Raw genomic sequence first — 22536 nt, 5'->3', positions numbered from 1 at the left:
GTGCTTACATGTACACACTTATTTGGTTCAACGTATTCACTTGCGTTGAACAGGTATTGGAGCACCAGCAGAATATGTAGCCAGAGTTGTCGGGGATCAGGGATGTTGCTTTCGAGAAAGTGAAAGTTCACGACAGGAAAGTGGAATCCTCCCGCTTATCATACAGCTAAGTAGTTAGCCGTCCCTGTTGGTCATGTTGCAAGTGAAGATCGCGAAAAGCGGCTGAAGTTGAAGAGTCTGTGGTATCCTTGATTTCAAGCACTGAAGAGTATATAGGAACGACGTGGGTCAATGTATTTCTTGATATACATATACAGTTCATCGTTGATATATATCTGAATGTGCAATTGAAGGACTTTGTCATATAACCAGTATCATCTAAAAAACAGACACGTGGTTATAAGGATGAGGTAGAATTACAAGAATACTATGATTAGTTACCGGGGGTCTAATGACTAGGGTGAGTGGCATTGATCGGGGCAGACGTAACGGGGCTGAATAGGATCGGGCTGGTTTCCCTCCCGAATAATATTGGTGTATCGCAATCTGCATTCACCTATAGTCAAAGGTGACCAGTGTTGAAAAATACCTCATAAAAACTTGACAGAGACCACTTATAGAGTGGAAGTTTAGGTGATAAACCCGTTACAATATTCAGTGTCAGTCATGTACACGTGCATCCATTCTATCAAAACTTTGACGAGATTTGTGTCAATAATGACAATATGGGCGGGGCAGTTTACCCTAACCGACCCAATTTCTCCAGGCCAAATGTCACGAATAGTTTATGGAAAAAAGGAGGGGTAAACTGCTGTCTGTTTTCATAGGGTCACTGCGTTTTATGATAAGTTGACATAAGATTTAAACAGCACGGAGGGAAACGATACAATAATGCACAGTTTGTGAAATATACTAACACACCTAATATAGAGTATACACATGGAAACGAATTTGAATGAGAAATGGCAAACCAAAGTGCTCCAGTTTATAAAATTATAAAATGTATGCAATAAATAACACAAAATATTTTGACATTTTGGTGCTAATCAATAGCAAATAAATGATCAAAAATTTCCTCGAGTAGATCTTCATAGCTGCCTTTTTAGGTATGTTAAGTACGCGATACTTACGTTATGTAGGCTTCCCGTTGTTGGGGAAGAACTAATGAGAACAGATAGATAACTCCTGGTAACTGGTACGCACGGCGTTTTGTTAATTCGTGCGCACGGTTTGGCAACTCGTGCGCACTGATTAGTAAATGTTTTACCATGTCCCTTTTGGGGCTCCGTAGTACGGATAATATGAGTTATAATTACAAAATTGCCTATAATTTTAATACATCTTAAACCAATGCACGTGCATTAGGATTTTACATGTTTTGACAATAAATTTGTTAATTCTCGTTTCATCGGGACCAAAAATAGATTTAAGGTTTGTTAAATCTAGTTGTTTTATTATAAAAACGTATATACTATTAGAGTGATCAATGAATATCTTATTATTGAAAGACAGCACATCACCGATATACCGGAAAGTAAAATTGAAGGACTTACCAAGGTTTTTGTTACCAGTTCTTATAAGCTCGTCAATAATTCAAGCCACATATTAAAACAATAACAAGTTTCTTCAGTACTCCATACAACGTCAGGTATAGGAAAATAGATTTACTGTCAGTTCTGTGTTAAAATAGGGATGTCTATTATGTTGCAGTCTTTCAAATGAAGGGGTTCGGTGTATCTTGGTATAATTGGTTTAAACGTCCTATGAACAGCAATTGTCATCTAAGAACGTGCCTACATGCATGTGTGTTTTTGTGTGTATGTGACGGAGAAGGTATAATAGTATGGGGTCCAATGTGTATTTGCTTCATAACGATAGCGCGAATGGAGTGCTACCTCACTGATATACAATGACGAAGGCACGAAACCCAGAACGCCGACCGTGCACATCATACTGACAACGGGTAAACAAGTTGTTGCAATTAGTATAAATACAGCACGTTTAGGTCGGAGTAACAATCACCAGAATTTTGGTTCAACACAAAGGTCAAAATAGAGGTATGGTTTTGAAAGACGATAGCCTACAAATAAAATGTTGTTTAGAAGTAGAGAAAAATACAAAGATACCGAAATTTGCAATCGCAGCAGAAGATTTATTTTAATTACTTTTGTCCCTCGCGACATGCAGTGGGTAACAACAAATTCTTTCTTTTCTCAACATCCGACAGGCAGGGGATGCATATGGAGAAGAGCAAAACATATTTAATGGCGATACTGAAATAAAGCATTAAAGCAAAATGCATAAGTAAGGATAGGATCGAGTCCCTTTAACACAAACCATTAAACGATAAATTCTTGTTACATACACAACCGAGAAATGCTTACATAGATCGGCTCGTTACGATACTCCATACAACGTCAGGTATAGGAAAATAGATTTACTGTCAGTTCTGTGTTAAAATAGGGATGTCTAAACAAGCAAGTCTCTGGTACACTGAACAAACAGATGTGTGAGCTTGACATAAGAACTAATGAGCAGTTAACTACTAATGATTCCTCTGATAATTTAAGCGAACTTAAAATTCATTTGTCAGGTTAGAAGCTGCATTTTCGTATACCTTGTCCAGCTCTTCGTCAACTTTTCGAATTGGATTTTTTGATAGTTTGTGTCAACATATACGTGTTTCCTTATGTATCAATAGAGAGCGATAATATTAGATTTTATATACAGTATATTTTGTGTTTTCACTTTTATAATTTTACACAAAAATATTGTCTCAACGTTTATTTTGATGCATCGTCAAGCTTGCTAAGCTTTATACAGTGACGCTGTATAGATTACCGTAGCTGTACCCACTAATCGAAGCTTGGCTAACTTGATTTCTCAACATTAATTGATATCTGTGTTTCTGAATTTGTAAAACTTACACCAAAGGGTCAATAAAAAATTCCAGAAGCACATGTACATGAGGAGAAGAGTAAGCTCTCCTCTAGATCTATCTCCGATTTGTTATTGTGATGTAGTTTTCTTTTGAGGTGGTACAGCGCTTTACACAGACCACACTGTGTACATTAGGATACTATTGTTAGCGTAATCCCCTCTCTAGTGTCTGCAAAGCCATTGTTGGTCATTTAAAAAATATGTTCTCCAGTGAGCGATACGAACAAAGATGTCCAGAGCTATATCAATGTACCGGATCGACAAGCTAGGCCTCTGCTGTCACAGTCACCGTAAGTCGTTCCTTTATATTTCTCCCATTTATCAGTCATACTATCGTTTAGTCATTGTTGAAATTTTCTTTGTGAATGTTCCATGTGTGACTTGCTATCGCGAGGCTGTAGAGTCTAGATCAGACTGAAGCCCGTGGCATCTAGGTCTTATTTAATTGAATAACTTTTTGGATATTAATTGATCGAAATCTGAAAGAAATATTAAAGGATCAGAAATTGAATTTACGACGTATTACAGAGTTATCTTCCCTTGTGAGCAGGTATTGATTGTTACGTCATTGGTTTGTGTGAGAAAATCAAGTCGTTTTCTCAAAATTTATGACGTTACTCTCACAAACAAATGACGTAACAATCAATACCTGCTCACAAGAGAATACGCAAAGACAGAATATCATGACACCGATGTCTGGTGAAATGTTACGTTTTTAAATGGCCATGATAAGCTCGCCTCACATAATAAACGAGATGGAAATTCGAAGACATTGTATCAGGGAATCACTTATAGATATGTACAAAAACAGTCTTATAATAGTTCAGTTTAATCTAGGGAGTAGAACTATCGTGGTACTGATATTTGTATGAAAAATCAAATTGAACTTAAGAATATTTGGGTGGGGGGGGGGGGGGGGGGGGGGACGCTTGCTTATTTGTCTCTCTTAATCATCAAATAAATATGGTTGTTTTGTACTTATTTAACTTTTGACCTGGAGCGAATTCCCCGTTGACTTAAATATATTACAAAGCAAACTTTCTGTGTGTTCTAGATATATTTAAAGTTTTATAAAAAATATCATATGTGTGCTACCGATATCTGTGTGCTTCAGCTATATTTTTAATCTCATGAAATATCATCTTCAGCGGTTTAATTAATAGTTATACTTATTTTACGCGTACACCTATAATTTTACTTATATAATTTTTGTTTAACATAACGTAAGTCACAGATACTTTGTGCTACACAAAGTTGTACACCTACAACTGGATTGCAACGTAAATGTATCACTATTACTGGAGAACTGTGACGCATCCGTGACGTCATCATGGTATATAAAATGGTTGGAATGATACAGCCCCACTGCGGGCTTCTATTCTCATGACCACATTTTCAGGAAAAAGTAGTTTCTTGGACATTCTCCATGATCTAATCCATACATACCGTCCCGTTTACTCTAATAGTTTAGTTAAAATACCCGTAAAAGATACTTTATTTGAATATTTACATCCATTCCGGATTGGTCGTAGCCAATTCAATATTTGCAACCTCCTCTTTGAAGTTTGTAACGCTACTGTATTTGTGTACGTGACAAAAGCCGTTCTCCTTCAGGTACTATGGTCGACCCAACACAATCATTACCATTGGACCAAGTCCATTAAGCTTCAAGGGATGTGACTTACATACTGCTGCATCAAAATGTGTTGTTTCTTTTATCTACGTCAGAGTCAGTCGTGCTTCGGTCGTTGTTTCTCAATTGGCAACCCATCATTTGCTATCTACCTAATTATTCTCCAATTGAAATGCTACATTAATACAGACTCCCAGAATGGAATTATTTCGTCAAGTCATTTTCCACATTTGATTATTTTAACAACAGGTACCTGTATAAGCCTCGTCTATAATATAATCAAGGTTGCTTACTCTGTCCCCCTAGTAGAATGACCCCGTTCCTGAAAACATGCGATTTTGTCATAACCGTACATAATATGCCGCCAGGAGCATTCAAGATCGACAGGAAAATAGCTTTCCTTTGATGAATAATTTGCCGTTTATTATGCGGTATACTTTTCGGTAGACTTCATAAAACATCGACAAATGGTCAAATTTCAGTTGGTCGGACACTGTGCTGTCCCCGGGATGACACGCCTACTCCCTAGTTCTACTAGGGGACAAAGTTAGCATCTTTGATTATTTTATGGGTATGTTTTAACCAACGTAAGTACGACCTAATGAGTCCCTGCAGGTAGGGCGTAAGCATTGTACCTGCTGCTCCCATTTCTCTTGAACTACTTTCCTAATGTCTCCCTTGACAATGCCTCACTGTGGTCTTTAGTTGAGCGTTCGCCCCTGTGAGGAAGGATTTGGGTTCTGTCCCCTGGTCGAGACATACCAGAGTCTGTAAAAATAGTAGTTTCTACTCCTACTTAATGCTCAACAATTTAGGAGTGGGACGACTGGTTCGCCCATTGTCAGTATAATGTGACCGGTGGGGTATCATGTTGGGCGTCTTCGGCAGTATGTTTCAGTGAGGTAGCACTATAAAGTCGGCATTAGTTCCGCTCTATCACAAGGAGACAAACACGAACATATCGCAGCCTCCGCAAACACACACGCATACACTACACGCATTTTTCTTGCACACAGGGGAGGCCGTCTTTAAATGACCTTAGCTGTTGATATGACGTAAAACAATACTAAACCAAACCAAACGACTTAATGCTATAATGTATCGGTTTCGTTGTGTTTCTTCACTATTTAGAATCGGATGGTCAACATAGACGTACATTGATCTTGTCAGGGAAATCTACAGACGGGGGTCAAGAGCAAAGACGCATTTAAACAGTTTCTATGAGAAATACTATTCTAAATCTGCAGAGTATGCAAAAGGAACTCCAGGTGTTTTAGGTCTTGTAGCTAGATCGACTGATTTCAATGGGGCATAGAAACAACAAGGCGTGATGACCATTGATTGAGAAACATTCAAAATAAGGCATAAAAACCCCAGAAATGATTGCATTTGATATTCTATTAAACTGATTTAAAACAAAAACGGCCTATAATTGCGATAAGATAATCAATGACGATCATTTATGAGTGGTCGGGTGGTGCAGTGGATAGCGCTCTTGCCTTTCACCAAGGCGATCAGGGTTCCATTCGTCCAGACCAACAAGAGTGATTAATATAGGTTGAAATAACTTGTTTAATGAATAAATAAAGTGTATATTATTTATGCATTGATGCATATGTTTTAATTCCCCGATAATCTATCCCTTTGTCATGATCAACCGACACAAAGCACGACTTAGCGTGACAAAGATCACAGAAAAGAATGTAGTAAGCCTCAACCCTGAAATATAATGGACGTGGTCCAACTATACACATCAGGTCAAGTCAACTACTGTACCTGAGGGGAGACTGGTATTGTCATACACAATGAGCATAGCCTTCCGAACTTCACAGAGGGGGTGACAAAGATTCACTATTCGGAGATCGGCTACAATCAATCCAAGTGAGCTGTATTTTATCAAAAAAATGCTCCTTTTATTTATTTACTTAATCCATATCTGTTATTAATTTCACTTATTTCTAAGCAAATAACTTAGATACTAATAGTGTGTTGTAAAATCTGAATATTTGATCGCGTTGAATAAGATGTCAGTAAGTTTGCAATTTATGAACAATAACAAGTTCAGCTCACGTTAGCTTGATTAGTGCTATCAAGAATATTTTTTATAAACAAGTTTTTAAAATTTGAATTCACTTTTTATGAAAAACACTTAAATCTCTATCAACAGCCCAAGAGTGAAAATGAAACATGTTTGCTCTCAGAGACACACATACTAAGATTTTTAAAAACTCAACCCCCACTCCAATTTATTTTGCCGACTATAGTTGTAAATACAAACTAATACAAATTACCGCCAAGGTATAAAATGGCAAAACATTCTCATAAACGCAAGCACATATATATTTGTATAGTTGAACATCTATCAGTTTCACCAGTTGTGAGCATGTCGGAACCGCAGGAAGCCAACGAAGAGGAACAAAAGACGGACGAACAGACAAAAGTACTTCAGCTACAGGAAGTTACGGGTATGTATCTTCTCAATAAAGTACCAACTTCTAGTTTATATTTCAGATCGTTATGGAACTCGTCAGGGTTTTAGACTCGGAAATTAAGTATATTTACGAGTGTTTTGTTGCATGATTTTAAGTAGGTGTACCAAACAGTGAATGTTGATACTCTAGTATACAACCGGTAATATTACCAACAGAGGATAAAAGGCAATTACTGGTAACAGTAGTGGAAGGTAATGAAAAGATTTTTCTTTTAAAGACCACTGATCGGAACTGTCCTGTACTTAGTTGTTATATAACTTCATCAAAGTAACTTCGTTATGCATAGCTTTTTCTCTACTACCACAGCGGATAAGAGAAAAAAAACTGCTCTTTGTGATAAAAGCATCAAATTTGGTATAAACATTGTATTAAAGATTCTAATCAGTTTAAGATATGGAGGAATCTTGAAAGAAACGACACTTTCGTTTTTTCTAAGATGACCGCGAGTTGCCTCCATTGAAATGGTCAGTTTTATCAATGCGTGCATTCACTTTAAGCACGAAAGGAGTCACTAAGAATGATTATCATTTCTGAAATCTATAGTTTTTTTGCTTCAGCACCCTTGGTATATGTCATGACTAAATCAAAAGATCGCGGTAAGCTATTTAACTGGTTTAAAGCCTAAATCCTGACCAATCACTTAACTGATACTTTACCAGGCCAATGACGATTACAGAGGCGTAACGTCAAATTTAGAAGTATGTCGGTTTTACCGCCACGCTGCTGTGCAATTTCGCTGACCTCCATCATAGACATAAGCTAGTCTACTTATATCATCCGCAATGTGTCGTGTAAAGAGCCTTAGATTCTATCACGATATATTCCAAGGTAGCGGGAAAAATATAAACATTTCCTCCATTTTCAGAGGAAAATGCGGATGACCAGGAAAAAGAGTTGCGCGCCATGTTTGACGCAATTGACGCCGACAAGGACGGGCGATTGTCCTTAGAGGAACTCGTCAGGTGGTATCGTAGTATGGGGCTCAACCCGACACAGGAGGCAGTTAAAAACCTTTTGGACGAGTGTGACGCTAATGGTAAGGATACAGGGACCACATGGTGGGGGTGCGGTGACACGTACTGGTGATATTGTGTGGTGATGGGATGACGCGTCATGGTTAAGGTGTTATATATGTATACATATAATGAATAGTGCAGGCAATGGTTAGTATATATAAGTATAGGGTGCGTGGAGATGGCGCGACATATAATTGTTAGGGTATGTGGAGATCAATAGAGTCTTCCCCTACCTTGAGAGGTGACAGAAAAATCACCAGCCCGAGGGGTGACAGAGAAATCTCCAGCCCGAGGGATCATATTATTGATTGTCTTGCCCAAAGCTCTGACTTAACTGTTGATGATGCCCGCTGACGTATATGTGTTGATAACTTCCAACATTTTTATGAATGTCGACATAAAACAGTTATTCTAAGTCGAAAAAAGCTCCCTCTCTTTCATTTTTACATGTACATTCTGACTTGTAATGTGTTGAAATATAAAATAACATCAATTTGAATAAGGTTTTGACTTCTGTTTACATAAATGGCTGATGTAAACTTAAACATCTTGATGTCAGCTGTTGCATTATTTTTGTGTTGTTTTGTTTAAAGAAACAGTCTTTGAATGTTGAAATTCGTTAATTTGACTGATAACATAGACTTTCAGATTTTGACAAAACCCGTTTATTAATTAATTTGTGTTGATATCAAAATGTGTTTTTTTTTGTCGATATAAAATGTTTGTGTTGACAGGGTCCACGTATATCGAATTTGAGGAGTACAAGGACAAGCTGAAAACTCGAATGGACGAGGCTGTGGACGAAAGGAACACCTTAATGGATGCCTTCCGGACTTTTGACAAAAAGGGAGACGGAACGATTTCGTACTTGATGCTAAGGACGGTTCTGTCAGGGGCAGGCGATGTTCTTGACGACGCATTCCTTAACGAGATCTTCCACGATATGGACGTGAACAGAGATGGCATTATAACATACAAAGGTAAGTAACGACCATAAGTTCTAGTGTTCTACAATAATATGTTTTTGCAACCCAAAACGGGCCAGAATATTGAATAACTCCAATTTAAATATCCAATGAATAGAATTTTATTTTCAACATTTAGGAGGCCGTAACACTATTGGGATCCTGGACATATTCCAATACAAGGACAGCGTATTTACTCTCATTTATAAAATTTCCAGATAAGTAATTTTGTATACTTGGTAAAGCCAGAATATGCATTTCTGAATTCTGATGTGTTATGAGTCTAATTAATGTTTTGAAGATAAAAAAAAAAATACTCTTCACTGCTTCATTCACTGTTATTGTAAAGTATGCTAATATACACGTAACATCAAGACATCTCTGCGCCGCCGATTTAAAAAAAAATGTATGCTTTATTTTCAGATATGGTTGGGAAAATATGCAAGACCTGAAAGATGGATTATAGTTATACAGGTGCACCATTGTCGTGAGGCCGTAGTGAGGCCGTGGGGTCTACATACCAGTCCTGTCGACAGCGTTGCTTGGGAATTAGGAATCGTTAGTGTTTCGTAGGTCAGAATGTATATAGTAGTGGCAGGGTTTGTAAAAACCATTCAATATACCTAGTGAAGCTCGATATTTCGGTAAAAGAAAGACAAGCCAGTCACAAGACAATACAAACAGTCGAACAGCCTGGCGGATCTGCAATTTTTGTCAGATCGCAGATTTCAGATTTTATTTCCAACACTCAGACACATGAAAATGTGTGACATGGGGTACATGGATTTATATGTTAAATCATTACAGGATGGACAGGGACGTGCATGCATGTGGAGATACTGATATATATATAAACATGATAACCTGATGTATAAATGAACTATTTCGTAATTAGACACAGCAATGCATACATATATGTATATACAGACCTTTGCATATACATACGCATGCACACACCCACACACGCATACACCCATTATAGATTACAACGAGCAGTGACATCACACCGCTTGTGAACAGTATTAAGACAAACACGACAGGACATATAGGTGTTTATCAGGGAAACAGGTTATATTCGCGACTACAAAATAGTTGATATTTACTGTCTAAGTTTTAAGCATTATGTTACTATTTTCTCCTATCTTTAAGACATAAAATACTTTGAATTTGAATAGCATATACTATTAATACACAATAATCAGAATTCTTATTTTTTATCTTATACCTGCGACAGTAAAATATTAAAAATCCGACTTCAATGACTAATAATACATGTACTGCTTCAAAGGAAAGAGTTCGAATTGCAAATCGATAAAACTAGGACAAAATATGAATATAGGAATAACTCACATGCAGACACTTACAACATACAATGAGAGCAAGACCACGTATTCCCGAGGGGCAAGCGTCTTTTTCTTCAAAGAGAATCGATGGAGAGGGAAAAGAGAGAAAGGTATTATTACGAATCTATTTGGTGTAACAATACAAATGCAAAATCAAATATGAGGTGCAGTCCTATAATAATGATAGTTCGACGTTCTTATATACCGCTTTATCACCACCTAGTTCGTAGGTCGTCTCAAAGCGGTTCACAAATTATTATCCGTGGTAATAGGGCCTTTGTCCCCAGCCAATATCTTTCTCAACTCCTGGGGAGCTTACAGCCGGTGCTGCCATATTGGCGCTCACTGCTAGCATTGTACATTTTTAGCACTGCCCAACCACGTACTCATTTACAGATAAGTAGACTGGAACGGAGTAAAGTATCTTGCTCAAAGATACAACATATTGCCGTGCCTTGACTCGAAATCGCAACCATTCGGTTACGAGCCCGACGTCCTTCCACTAGACTACCGCGCCTCCTATATTTAATAAACTAAGCTTACAATTTGTATTATCATCTGCAATATACATGTTCAGTGTTTAACATATAGATATTCAGAGATGTTGCTTTATTATTAAATATATTACATGAATCTGTTGTATGCTTATTACCTTTATAACTATAAATACTGAAACTGAACGTTTCTGTAACGTGTGCGATGTAACAACACTTCTCATTGGTTAATAACAATGGATTATTATCAACAAATCTCCCCGTATTGATATTAACAATGTAAACAAGCGAGGCGTGTGACTGGTTGCCTTTGTCGGACGAGGCTACATGCATCAATTTTACTATTAATAATTGTTAAGATTTGTTAACAAACAAATGCAAACGTTTCAAATGAATCATTTGTAGATCGAATACAAACTTACCGTACGGATCAAAATGTACCGTCAAACTGATAGGTAATACTGTTTGTAAATCTGTCAAGTGTAGAGTTTTTTTGTTGATGAGCAAGTCAATTGGTGCTTTTGATTGATTGAAATTAAATCTAGTATTAAATCAAGAAGTCAGTGTAATTTGTTTACCGTCTTCCGAATTGAGAAGTCAAATGTCGTCTGTAAATGTGGCGTTTTTAGAACTAAATCGGAGACAGAGTCTTCCATGAATACGATTTGTGCAAAGTTGTCGACTTTCACCAACCGTAAAACTGACGCTAAGTGTCAGGACGTCCACACCCGACTTCCTTCGCCCGTTTCTGGAGGATGTCCATTCAGGCAGCAGCAATCCCTAGCCAGTGGCGGTCCAGACGAGGACGCCGAAATGGCTTAAATTAGACTTTACGGAGACGGTCCATCGAGCTGAACCCTTGCGCATGAACAGCAACATGAGGTTTATTTACTTAATATAAGACAGTTTATCCTCATTGGGGAAAAGCAAACCGCAGTTAACAGACCACCTGGGGAGTGAATATCATAAAAAGTAAATACTATGTAATTATGAATAAATATGGATAGTCTATGAACATCTATACGTTACTATTAAACTTTCACTTGATGCTTCCTTTATCATACTTTGTGTGGCACGTGTTATAAGGAAACATAATTCTTAGTTTTCACGAGATTTATCATGAATCACAAAGTAAACGACCGAGAAACCATGATCAATCGAGGTCAAAAAAATGTCATGTTTCCCTACCTCAAGGGTACTAAGTATTTCCTTTTAACGAAATGGAACAAGAATAAAACAGTAAAAATATATATAAATATATAATATATACACTTTATTTATTTAACAACAATTATGAAACAAGTTTTTACAACTTATACAATGCACTCTTGTTGGACCGGATGTTAGCGCGCGGGGGTCTTACTGTGGGAGGAAACAGGGGCACCCGGAGAAAGCCCACGTGGTCAGGCAGGTGACCCCAAACCTTTTCACGTCCGATCGAGGAATCGAACCCCGGCCACCTTGGTGAAAGGCAAGTGTGCTATCTACTGCCCCACCCGACCACCCGATGATGCCATTAAAGATGATCAAGCTTGTTTCCTTGCCATTGTTGTCATCTGCCTCTGTCACTTTGAACTTTTTGCTTTTTTTCTAGAGAGACTCTGAATAAGGGAAATGTGACCAGGGAAACACAAGCATGTGAGGGAAACATGATTTATTTCCATGTCTCATAATTAATGTATATGTGAGATGTAATAACTTGTAATGTAACCCCATCCATGGGATTCGGTTTATAGATCTAATATAAGTCTGTGTCTTAACCACAACATCGTGTATCCCCTGCTACTTTGTATCAGCGTCATAGGTTCAGTGTAACTGGTATACCGGTAAGAAGTTTTTTAGTTTTTTTTTTCTAACTCCAACAATGAAATAGTTTGAAATGATGAGTTGTGTATTTTCGGAACAATTTACACTTGCTCATATGTATTTATCAAGGAAAGTCATTTGCCCCATGCTTCAGACAAAGGGCCAATATACAAGAGGCTTCGAATGGGATAGTCCAATACAGAATTAAATATATATATATACCCCCATTTGAAACACTTTTAATGGTAAAGTAACCTTAAAAACAATGTTTTAGTTAGCGTATCTAGCAACATATCTGCCCCTGTATCTGGTACGGACGCGTCACACCTAGTTCCTTGTCGCAATTTAGTTCTAACCACGACAGATACAACTTGCAGGCCAATCGTGCATCGTGCATTGACAACTATTCGTCAACGATAGTGTAAGAACGGACCGATATACACATTTTATGAAGCAGTCATTAAGCCGGAGTAATGACCACTGTACAATGGTTAATTGTGTATAACGTTACACTGGTTACAATTAAGAAACATAAACACGATTCTTTATTTATCCCTGATTAATCTAGTTCACAGGGGCTAAGCATTCAATGTATCAGATTTATTGATATATATAATGAAAGAATTTCTTCGAATTCCCTAGCGCTTTCTCATCTTTAGAGGTTCAACAGGGTTATATATATATAACCAGGTATACTGCCATTTTATGCCACAAGCACAAACATTTGTTAACAAAATGAAAATACAGCAGTAGAAGTCGAAGGCTATGTTCTCATCCAAGGTATAGATTTAATCCTTGTGGAGTTAAATCTCGATGTCAGAAGTGGGTCAGCAGAATTGCCGATAGCACAGAAATGGCAATATGTCATTAGAAATAATCTGGTTTCAAAATTACGCAAAACGATTCATAAACTCCTGCTCATTTCCTAACCAGGAACCACTCCGCGTTTTCTCTCTTCCTATACAAAAGACAGGAATGGATTATAATTCAAATATTGAGAAAAACATATCACCAATTAAAAACAGGAAATGCTTAACTAGAGATGTGTAAAATATCAATAATTTTCGTGGAGACGGTATAGATAAAGCTGAACAATCACTAGATATTTTATGAAAAAAACATAAGTTAATACCCAATAAATAGAAAAAATGTAAAATTCCTGCATCTAAAAAGGAAATTAAAGACATTTTGAGAAAGACTGCAATTAAAATATTATTGAAATACTGCAATAATTCGGGAGAATATGAGACTTCTGAATGATTGTACAAAAGACGAATGGATGAATAAAATGAAAGCTGATAATATAAGAAAGACAACGAATTCTGTTCTATTAGAGTTTCTTGCCAGGGTACGTAAGGATGTGCAGACATTTAACTGTGAGAATACCGATTACAGTTTTGAATTGATAATGTACAATGGTTTTCTTTTTATATTTAATGTAAGTCAAATTACCCGCACCACAAATTAAAAGCATGACCCGTATTTTAAAAGTAAACGGCTTTAAAGATTTTTATCCGCGCCGCGTACACTCTACACTTGGAGATTGGTACTCATGATGAGACTCGGATACGAAGAGCCTGATGTGAATCTAACTTTGTTTAACAACTTGGGCTGGAAAGTTTAGGTTCACCATTTTTATAAAAAAAAAAAAAAATTGTTTAAAATTTAAACGATATCATAAAATATATTGAAACGTAAAAAGTGATCGTAGGTCGGTGGTTTCTCTCAGGGAACTCCGGTTTTCCTCCACCACCCAAATCTGTCACGCCCTTAATAAAACACACACAAACAAAACCAAAGGGTAGAAAAAAACCCATCAGAAATTAAGAGTATTATAGCCGATAGAGAATACCGGAACCTGTCGGGTTCCTGGTGTTTTCTGGTCTTTGTTTCTGTCGGGTTCCTGGTGTTTTCTGGTGTTCTTTTCTGTCGGGTTCCTGGTGTTTTCGATTCTTTGTTCTGTCGGGTTCCTCATGTTTTCGGGTCTTTGTTCTGTCGGGTTCCTCGTGTTTTCGAATCTTTCTTCAGTCGGATTCCTCGTGTTTTCGGGTCTTTGTTCTGTGTCGAGCTCTTTGTGTTTTCGGGTCTTTGTTCTGTCGGGTTCCTGGTGTTTTCGGGTCTTTGTTCTGTCGGGTTGTTGGTGTTTTCGGGTCTTTGTTATGTCGGGTTGCTCGTGTTTTCGGGTCTTTGTTCTCTCGGGTTCCTGGTGTTTTCGATCATTTGTTCTCTCGGGTTCCTGGTGTTTTCGGGTCTTTGTTCTGTCAGGTTCCTCAAGTTTTCGGGTCTTTGTTCTGTCGTGTTGCTCGTGTTTTCGGGTCTTTGTTCTCTCGGGTTCCTGGTATTTTCGGGTCTTTGTTCTGTCGGGTTCCTCGTGTATTTTGCTCTTTGTTCTGTCGGGCTCCTGGTGTTTTCTTGTCTTTATTTCTGTCGGGTTCCTGGTGTTTTCGGGTCTTTGTTCTGTCGGGTTCCTCGTATTTTCGATTCTTTGTTCTGTCAGGTTCCTCATGTTTTCGGGTCTTTGTTCTGTCGGATTCCTCATGTTTTCGGGTCTTTGTTTTGTCAGGTTCCTCGTGTATTTTGCTCTTTGTTCTGTCGGGCTCCTGGTGTTTTCTTGTCTTTATTTCTGTCGGGTTCCTGGTGTTTTCGGGTCTTTGTTCTGTCGGGTTCCTCGTATTTTCGATTCTTTGTTCTGTCAGGTTCCTCATGTTTTCGGGTCTTTGTTCTGTCGGATTCCTCATGTTTTCGGGTCTTTGTTTTGTCAGGTTCCTCGTGTATTTTGCTCTTTGTTCTGTCGGGCTCCTGGTGTTTTCTTGTCTTTATTTCTGTCGGGTTCCTGGTGTTTTCGGGTCTTTGTTCTGTCGGGTTTCTCGTGTTATCGAGTCTTTGTTCGGTCGGGTTCCTAGCATTTTCATTTCTTTGTACTGTCGGGTTTTTGTGTTTTCGATTCTTTGTTCTGTCATGTTCCTGGTGTTTTCGGGTCTTTGTGCTCTCGGGTTCCTCTTGTTTTCTGTTATTTGTTTCTGGCCGGTTCCTGGTGTTTTCGGGTCTTTGTCCTCTCGGGTTCCTCTTGTTTTCTGTTATTTGTTTCTGGCCGGTTCCTGGTGTTTTTCGGGTCTTTGTTCTTTTGGGTTCCTGTTGTTTTCGGGTCTTTTTCTGTCGGGTTCCTGGTGTTTTCTGGTCTGAGTTTCTGCCGAGTTCCTGGGGTTTTCGATTCTTTGTTTTGTCGGGTTTCTCGTATTTTCTGGTCTTCGTTCTGTCAGGTTCCTCGTGTTTTTGGGTCTTTGTTCCTTCGGGTTCCTCTTGTTTTCGGGTATTTGTTCTGTCGGGTTCCTCGTGATTTCGGGTCTTTGTTCTGTCGGATTCCTCTTATTTTCTTGTCTTTATTGTGTCGGGTTCCTCGTGTTTTCGGGTCTTTCTTCTGTCGGGTTCCTCGTGTTTTCGGGTCTTTATTCTGTCATGTTCCTCTGTTTCTTGACAGGGTTGTTGTCTTGTCGGGTTCCTTGTGCTTTTGGAGTTCTTGTACCTGATGTGTTCCTGGGGATTTTCTGAGTTCCCTGTGCTGTAAGGGTTGTAGATGCTGTTGGGTTCCTGGTGGTGTCAGGGGCCATGGTGCTGTCGGCGTTTCTGGTGCTGCAGGGGTTCCAGGTGCTTCCGGATTCCTGATACTTTCCATGTGCTCTCGGGGTTCCTGGTGTGTCGCGGTTCCTGTTTCTGTTGGGTTACGTGTACTGTAGGGTTCCTCTAGGGTTTCTGGTGAGTTGCGTTTGCTAGGACTGTTTGTTTGTTTGTGTGTACTGTAAGGTTCCTGATCCTGTCAGGTTTCCGGTTCTGTCTTGGTTTCCGACGCTGCTGTGTTGCTATTGCTGTTTAGTTTATGTACCTGTACCTGTTGCCAGAGCTGTCGATATCATGGTGCTTTAAGATTTAATTAAGAGGTATAAATTTGCATGATCCAGCCACTTTCGCTATTGTTTTCTGGGTGTTTTTTTTCATGAAAATTCAAAATGATCTCTGTCACAGTTTTTACGACACGTTGCCGTCCCGTCTTGTGATTTAAGTCAAGTATTCATACGGGGAATTTAAACTTCGTAATTGTTTGGACATTTTGATAAATATTGGAATACCACTTTACATCAGAATTGACCCCAAAGTGTGGTGTCCCATAAACATATGTCACGGACGGCTGGTCATGGCTGCCACCCGTTTGTCCTTTTAATGAAAAGTTTTCAATACCACTTTGTTCTCTTCACATTAAAGTTCACAAATATGGCATAAATACGTTGAGTATACATCACTTATAAGTACAGCGCTGTATTAGTGTATATATGTGTACATTGGACAGTGTTGGTTTCTTAGGGTGTAGGGTAACACACTGTAGAAGTGGCTGCCCACCGTTTACATACCACATATGTACTACACATGTTCTAATAGATTTTTTTTAATATGTCAGGATGACAGCAAATCAATCCATTAAACCCGTGAACAGATTAATTAATCAGTCAATTTAACGAATCATTCCATTACACCAGTCAACAAATCAACAAATCAGGCAATTTAACGAAGCAATCCATTACATTAATCAACAAATCAGTCAATTTTACGAAGCAATCTGTAAAATTTATAAATTATTAATATAAAGTATGTGTACATATGAACACTGATTCATTAAGCAAAAAGGTAGTATGATTTTGAAGCAGTTCACACACACACACACACACACACACACGCATACACACACACAGATATTACATAGTTCAGTGTATATACGTATATTACACAATTACAGTGTATATGCGTATATTACACAATTACATTGTATATACGTATATTACACAGTTACAGTAAATATTACACAGTTACAATGCATAATACACAGTTACAATGTGTAATACACAGTTACAATGTGTAATACACAGTTAAAATGTATAATTTACAATGTATAATACACAGTAACAATGTATAATACACAGTTACAAAGTATCATACACAGCTACAATGTATAATACACAGTTACAATGTATGATACACAGTTACAATGTATATTACACAGCTACAATGTATAATACACAGTTACAATGTATATTACACAGTTACAATGTATATTACACAGCTACAATGTATAATACACAGTAACAATGTATAATACACAGTTACAAAGTATAATACACAGCTACAATGTATAATACACAGTTACAATATGTAATACACAGTTAAAATGTATAATTTACAATGTATAATACACAGTAACAATGTATAATACACAGTTACAAAGTATAATACACAGTTACAAAGTATAATACACAGCTACAATGTATAATACACAGTTACAATGTATAATACACAGTTAAAATGTATAATTTACAATGTATAATACACAGTAACAATGTGTAATACACAGTTACAATGTATAATACACAGCTACAATGTATAATACACAGTTACAATGTATATTACACAGCTACAATGTATAATACACAGTTACAATGTATGATACACAGTTACCTTGTATAATACACAGCTTCAATGTATAATACACAGTTACAATGTATTTTACACAGCTACAATGTATGATACACAGTTACCTTGTATAATACACAGTTACAATGTATAATACACAGTTTCAATGTATAATACACAGTTACAATGTATGATACACAGTTACAATGTATAATACACAGTTACAATGTATTTTACACAGCTACAATGTATGATACACAGTTACAATGTATTATACACAGTTACAATGTATAATACACAGTTACAATGTATATTACACAGCTAAAATGTATAATACACAGTTACAATGTATGATACACAGTTACAATGTGTAATACACAGTTACAATGTATAATACACAGTTACCTTGTATAATACACAGTTACAATGTATAATACACAGTTACGATGTATATTACACAGCTACAATGAATAATACACAGCTACAATGTATGATACACAGTTACCTTGTATAATACACAGTTACAATGTATGATACACAGTTACCTTGTATAATACACAGTTACAATGTATGATACACAGTTACATTGTTTATCGTTTACACGCTCTCTTGACGAGACGCCATCACTCGGTGACTCGGTAACAAAATGTGCTAGTTAGCCGATCCCATGCAGTGATTATTTACAACAGAAGACGATTCTGAAAAGGTAAGTCTATATATATACCTGGCAGTATACCTGTACGTACACCTGGAACAACCATTGTCTCTAGCGGTGGAATCTCGGTTCAGGTAGGATACTAGTTAATTACTTCAGATAGAAATATGTGTAATATTTGTCAGTTACGTATACTAACGATGTCTCGCTCTATATATAAAGCGTGCGTGAACAGTTTGATTTATTAGTCACTGTGTGAAATATCTGAAACAAACATATTTATTGTTAAAAACTATAATATTTATAACATACCGATTTCGCAAAATAATTTCATTCTGAAATCATTCTCTTCGATAGTTCCTCGTGGGAGTGGAAAACTACAAACGAAGGTGCTTGCTCAAAACTATATAGCCGATACCAAACATTTATGGAGTAGCTTTGTAAATATGTGGCGAGTTGTTAATTGTCACACGTAATATCAATATAAACATGTATTTGCGTGTGTGTTTTGGTGTACCCGACAATTAACATGTGTGTATTGTCTAACGGTACCGTACATTAAAGGTACTCCCGTTGGACGGAGGGACAGACAATACGTATAGCGTTTTAGGTATCTGCTGCTTAGGTTAATTGGCAATGACTCCGTACGGGGGTTTACATGTATTAAGTCACTGAGACACGGGGGCAATACAAAAGTTTATTGTGTTGCCGATTTTCAATAAAGCAGACTGTAATTAAAAAAGATATGCTGCGTAAATAAGGAGATGTAAAAAGGAAGAAGCTCATAGGAACTACATATACAATGTGTCCGTTTATTAGATTTCAAAATAATTATCCATTTTATTCATACACAACACGAATTTGATAGTACTTGACATTACATACCGTTTAATGGAGGTGCACAGTTTGACTAATAGTTTTGATAAATCATTTCCGAATAGATAAACCAATATACCTTGCGAGACTTTTATGAAGTACATATAAAGACAACGGTTTTACAAAGAAACCGTCGTGGCCAGACGGGGGATCGAACCTTGTGTTACATAGTGTATACTGTTGGTCTAACTAACTGATCTACTCTCAACGGAATTCTACCTATATATATATTGTATGTTTGCAATGGGACAGAAATCCTTAATCTGCGATTTCTCGTAATGCTGTACATGTGCAGTGATGACCATTTAGGCCTCTGTTCAACCGAATATACGGATTGGAAATGTTCAATTACCACCAAACCAAAGCAAGCCGAGTATTGGAAAAGCGTGTCATCTTATAAGCAGACAAAAGCCTCCTACCACGTAAGAGTATTAGGCCTTCTCCCCTTCCCCCTCTTCCGTAAGATACTGATACACTGCGTACGCTATACAATGTATGCCCCGGTAAGAAGTCCTATTTCTCCGACCAAGTTCTTCAACGAGAAAACGCTATCGATTCCTACCTTGATCAAAGAGATTGCATTTGTCAAGATTTCGTTTCAGCTTCACATACAATCGCTTGTGTTAGTTTATTCAATTAGTGCGACGCGTATTTACCCCAATGTATCGACTAGTTACGGTGAGTATAGATGAGTAGCTCATCCGTGTATTGTAAACAGAAGACAAAGATGGGATTTATTTTCAGAATGGATTGCGAGACTGAATACTGATTATTCGACTTTCTTGTAGTGCAAATGGGAATTTCAGGCGAATAATATTTACTCACGAGAGATGAAAAAGCCCCGTCCTTCCTTTACTTGTAGCATATATTAGGTGCTTCATTAAATTGAATTAATTACCAAACCGTTATAAACGTCTCATTGGAAATGAACAAATTAACTGCCAAAAACATTTGATGTATATACATCCCCCCTGCACTATCATAAGAAATAGAACAGCATTAACATGCATGTACGCTTGAAATGGACAATTCGTGCATAGCCGTTGCAAAGCAGTGAATGGGACTGAAATAAGTCCCAACGGTCTCGTTAAGGATCGGGTTTGAATCAATTACTACGTATTACCGTCTTTTCGTATGGCAGAGTTATCTGCTCTTGTGAGCAAGTATTGATTATTACGTCATTTGTTGGTGAGAGTAACGTCATACATTTTTGAGAAAACGACGTAATTTTCTCACACAAACTAATGACGTAACAATCAATACCTGCTCACAATAGCAGATAACTCTGCCATACGAAAAGACGAAATACAAAAGATGGAATTCTCCCGTGCGGAAACATTCGCGCTATTACTCTTTGAAGTAAAAGCCGTGTGGAAATTGGCGCTGGCAATATATCAAATAAATCATAAATCATGCATATTGACAGGTAATTAGTATCACTTTTAATGAGTTGGGTACCTATATTATATCAATCTGGCGATCGGAGTAGGACCGGGAGATTTCGAACATTCCATTCAGTTTCAATTATTGATAACCTTTCAAGCAATCAATTAATAAAACAGATGAGTATAGCATAAACACTTCAACAAATAACCGACATGTTTCCTTTATACGTCTATAAAACAGCATGTAACAGTTTGTTGTACTGGGGGTAAGATTTTACGTCTACAAAACCAAAAGTATCAATGTGTTGTATATATGTGTATATATAGTAACGTCTACATTACTATCAGTGTGTTGTACAGATATGATTGTACGTCTACATTAGTATCAGTGTGTTGTACAGATATGATTTTACGTCTACATTACTATCAGTGTGTTGAACAGATATGAATTTACGTCTACATTAGTATCAGTGTGTTGAAAGGATTTGATTTTACGTCTACATTACTATCAGTGTGTTGTACAGATATGATTTAGCGTCAACATTACTATTAGTGTGTTGAACGGATAAGATTTTACGTCTACATTAGTATCAGTGTGTTGAAAGGATATGATTTTACGTCTACATTACTATCAGTGTGTTGTGCAGATATGATTTTACGTCTACATTAGTATCAGTGTGTTGTACAGATATAATTTTACGTCTACATTAGTATCAGTGTGTTGTACAGATATAATTTTACGTCTACATTAGTATCAGTGTGTCGAACAGGTATGATTTTACGTCTACATTAGTATCAGTGTGTCGAACGGTATGATTTTACGTTTACATTAGTATCAGTGTGTCGAACGGTATGATTTTACGTTTACACTAGTATAAGTGTGTTGTACGGATATGATTGTACGTCTACATTAGTATCAGTGTGTTGAAAAGATATGATTTAACGTCTACATTACTATCAGTGTGTTGTACATATATTATTTTACATCTACATTAGTGTCAGTGTGTTGTACATAAATGATTTTACGTCTACATTAGTATCAGTGTGTCGAACGGGTATGATTTTAGGTCTACATTAGTATCAGTGTGTTGAAAGGATATGATTTTACGTCTACATTACTATCAGTGTGTCGAACGGATATGATTTTACGTCTACATTAGTATCCGGGTGTTGTGCGGATATGATTGTACGTCTACATTAGTATCAGTGTGTTGTACGGATATGATTTTACGTCTACATTACTATCAGTGTGTTGTAAGGATATGATTTAATGATGTGAAACTACATTAGCATAAACATGTCGTTCAGGTGAGCGCACAATGGTTTTTTTAAATGTTTTATTTGAAATCAATTATTAGACAAGCCTGATATTTGAATGTATATGTCACTCTTGATAGTGTGGATGGAATGCCAAATCGAGCAAGTCTAAAATTCAAGGATAAATTTCTATTCTATTTCAGCAAATAATTCCGAC

At 37.2% G+C, this 22536-nt stretch overlaps 4 protein-coding genes across 4 annotated transcripts in view; 2 read left to right on the top strand and 2 right to left on the bottom strand.

Moving 5' to 3' along the window:
* Positions 1 to 7946: 7946 nt before the first annotated feature.
* LOC110457332 (calmodulin-like) lies at positions 7947 to 10090 on the top strand. Its single transcript, XM_021508554.1, has 3 exons — positions 7947 to 8101; positions 8816 to 9061; positions 9470 to 10090. The coding sequence occupies exons 1-3, from the start codon at positions 7969 to 7971 to the stop codon at positions 9496 to 9498; spliced, it is 408 nt and encodes a 135-aa protein (XP_021364229.1). The 5' UTR covers positions 7947 to 7968; the 3' UTR covers positions 9499 to 10090.
* A 4415-nt stretch (positions 10091 to 14505) lies between these two features.
* On the bottom strand, positions 14506 to 15228 carry LOC110457356 (luc7-like protein 3). Its single transcript, XM_021508584.1, has one exon. It carries the CDS (start codon positions 15226 to 15228, stop codon positions 14506 to 14508), a length of 723 nt encoding a protein of 240 aa, XP_021364259.1.
* Positions 15229 to 15248: 20 nt separating this feature from the next.
* On the bottom strand, positions 15249 to 16362 carry LOC110457355 (peptidyl-prolyl cis-trans isomerase G-like). The gene is made up of 2 exons (XM_021508583.1): positions 16213 to 16362; positions 15249 to 16034 (listed from the first exon to the last, which is right to left on the bottom strand). The coding sequence occupies exons 1-2, from the start codon at positions 16360 to 16362 to the stop codon at positions 15249 to 15251; spliced, it is 936 nt and encodes a 311-aa protein (XP_021364258.1).
* Positions 16363 to 22242: 5880 nt separating this feature from the next.
* The window catches only part of LOC110457354 (calmodulin-like), a 3432-nt gene continuing 3138 nt past the window's right edge, over positions 22243 to 22536 (top strand). The window contains exon 1 of the mRNA XM_021508582.1: positions 22243 to 22248. Coding sequence (XP_021364257.1) covers positions 22243 to 22248 — 6 coding nt within the window. The remainder of the gene's footprint in view (positions 22249 to 22536) is intronic.

The sequence above is a fragment of the Mizuhopecten yessoensis genome, unplaced genomic scaffold, assembly GCF_002113885.1.
Source record: "Mizuhopecten yessoensis strain PY_sf001 unplaced genomic scaffold, ASM211388v2 scaffold9109, whole genome shotgun sequence".
Taxonomy (NCBI): Eukaryota; Metazoa; Mollusca; class Bivalvia; order Pectinida; family Pectinidae; genus Mizuhopecten; species Mizuhopecten yessoensis.
This window is presented reverse-complemented; position numbering and strand designations above follow the sequence as displayed.

Bases quoted from the DNA above. Each gene is read 5' to 3' on its own strand.
- LOC110457332 (XM_021508554.1), top strand. From the start codon at position 7,969: ATGTTTGACGCAATTGACGCCGACAAGGACGGGCGATTGTCCTTAGAG. The intron at 8,102-8,815 runs GTAAGGATACAG...TTGTGTTGACAG, and splicing joins GGACGAGTGTGACGCTAATG to GGTCCACGTATATCGAATTT. The intron at 9,062-9,469 runs GTAAGTAACGAC...CTTTATTTTCAG, and splicing joins TGGCATTATAACATACAAAG to ATATGGTTGGGAAAATATGC.
- LOC110457355 (XM_021508583.1), bottom strand. From the start codon at position 16,362: ATGGAAAGTATCAGGAATCCGGAAGCACCTGGAACCCCTGCAGCACCA. The intron at 16,035-16,212 runs GTACAAGAACTC...GACAGAACAAAG, and splicing joins AATCCCCAGGAACACATCAG to ACCCGAAATCACGAGGAACC.
- LOC110457356 (XM_021508584.1), bottom strand. From the start codon at position 15,228: ATGAGGAATCCGACAGAACAAAGACCCGAAAACATGAGGAACCTGACA.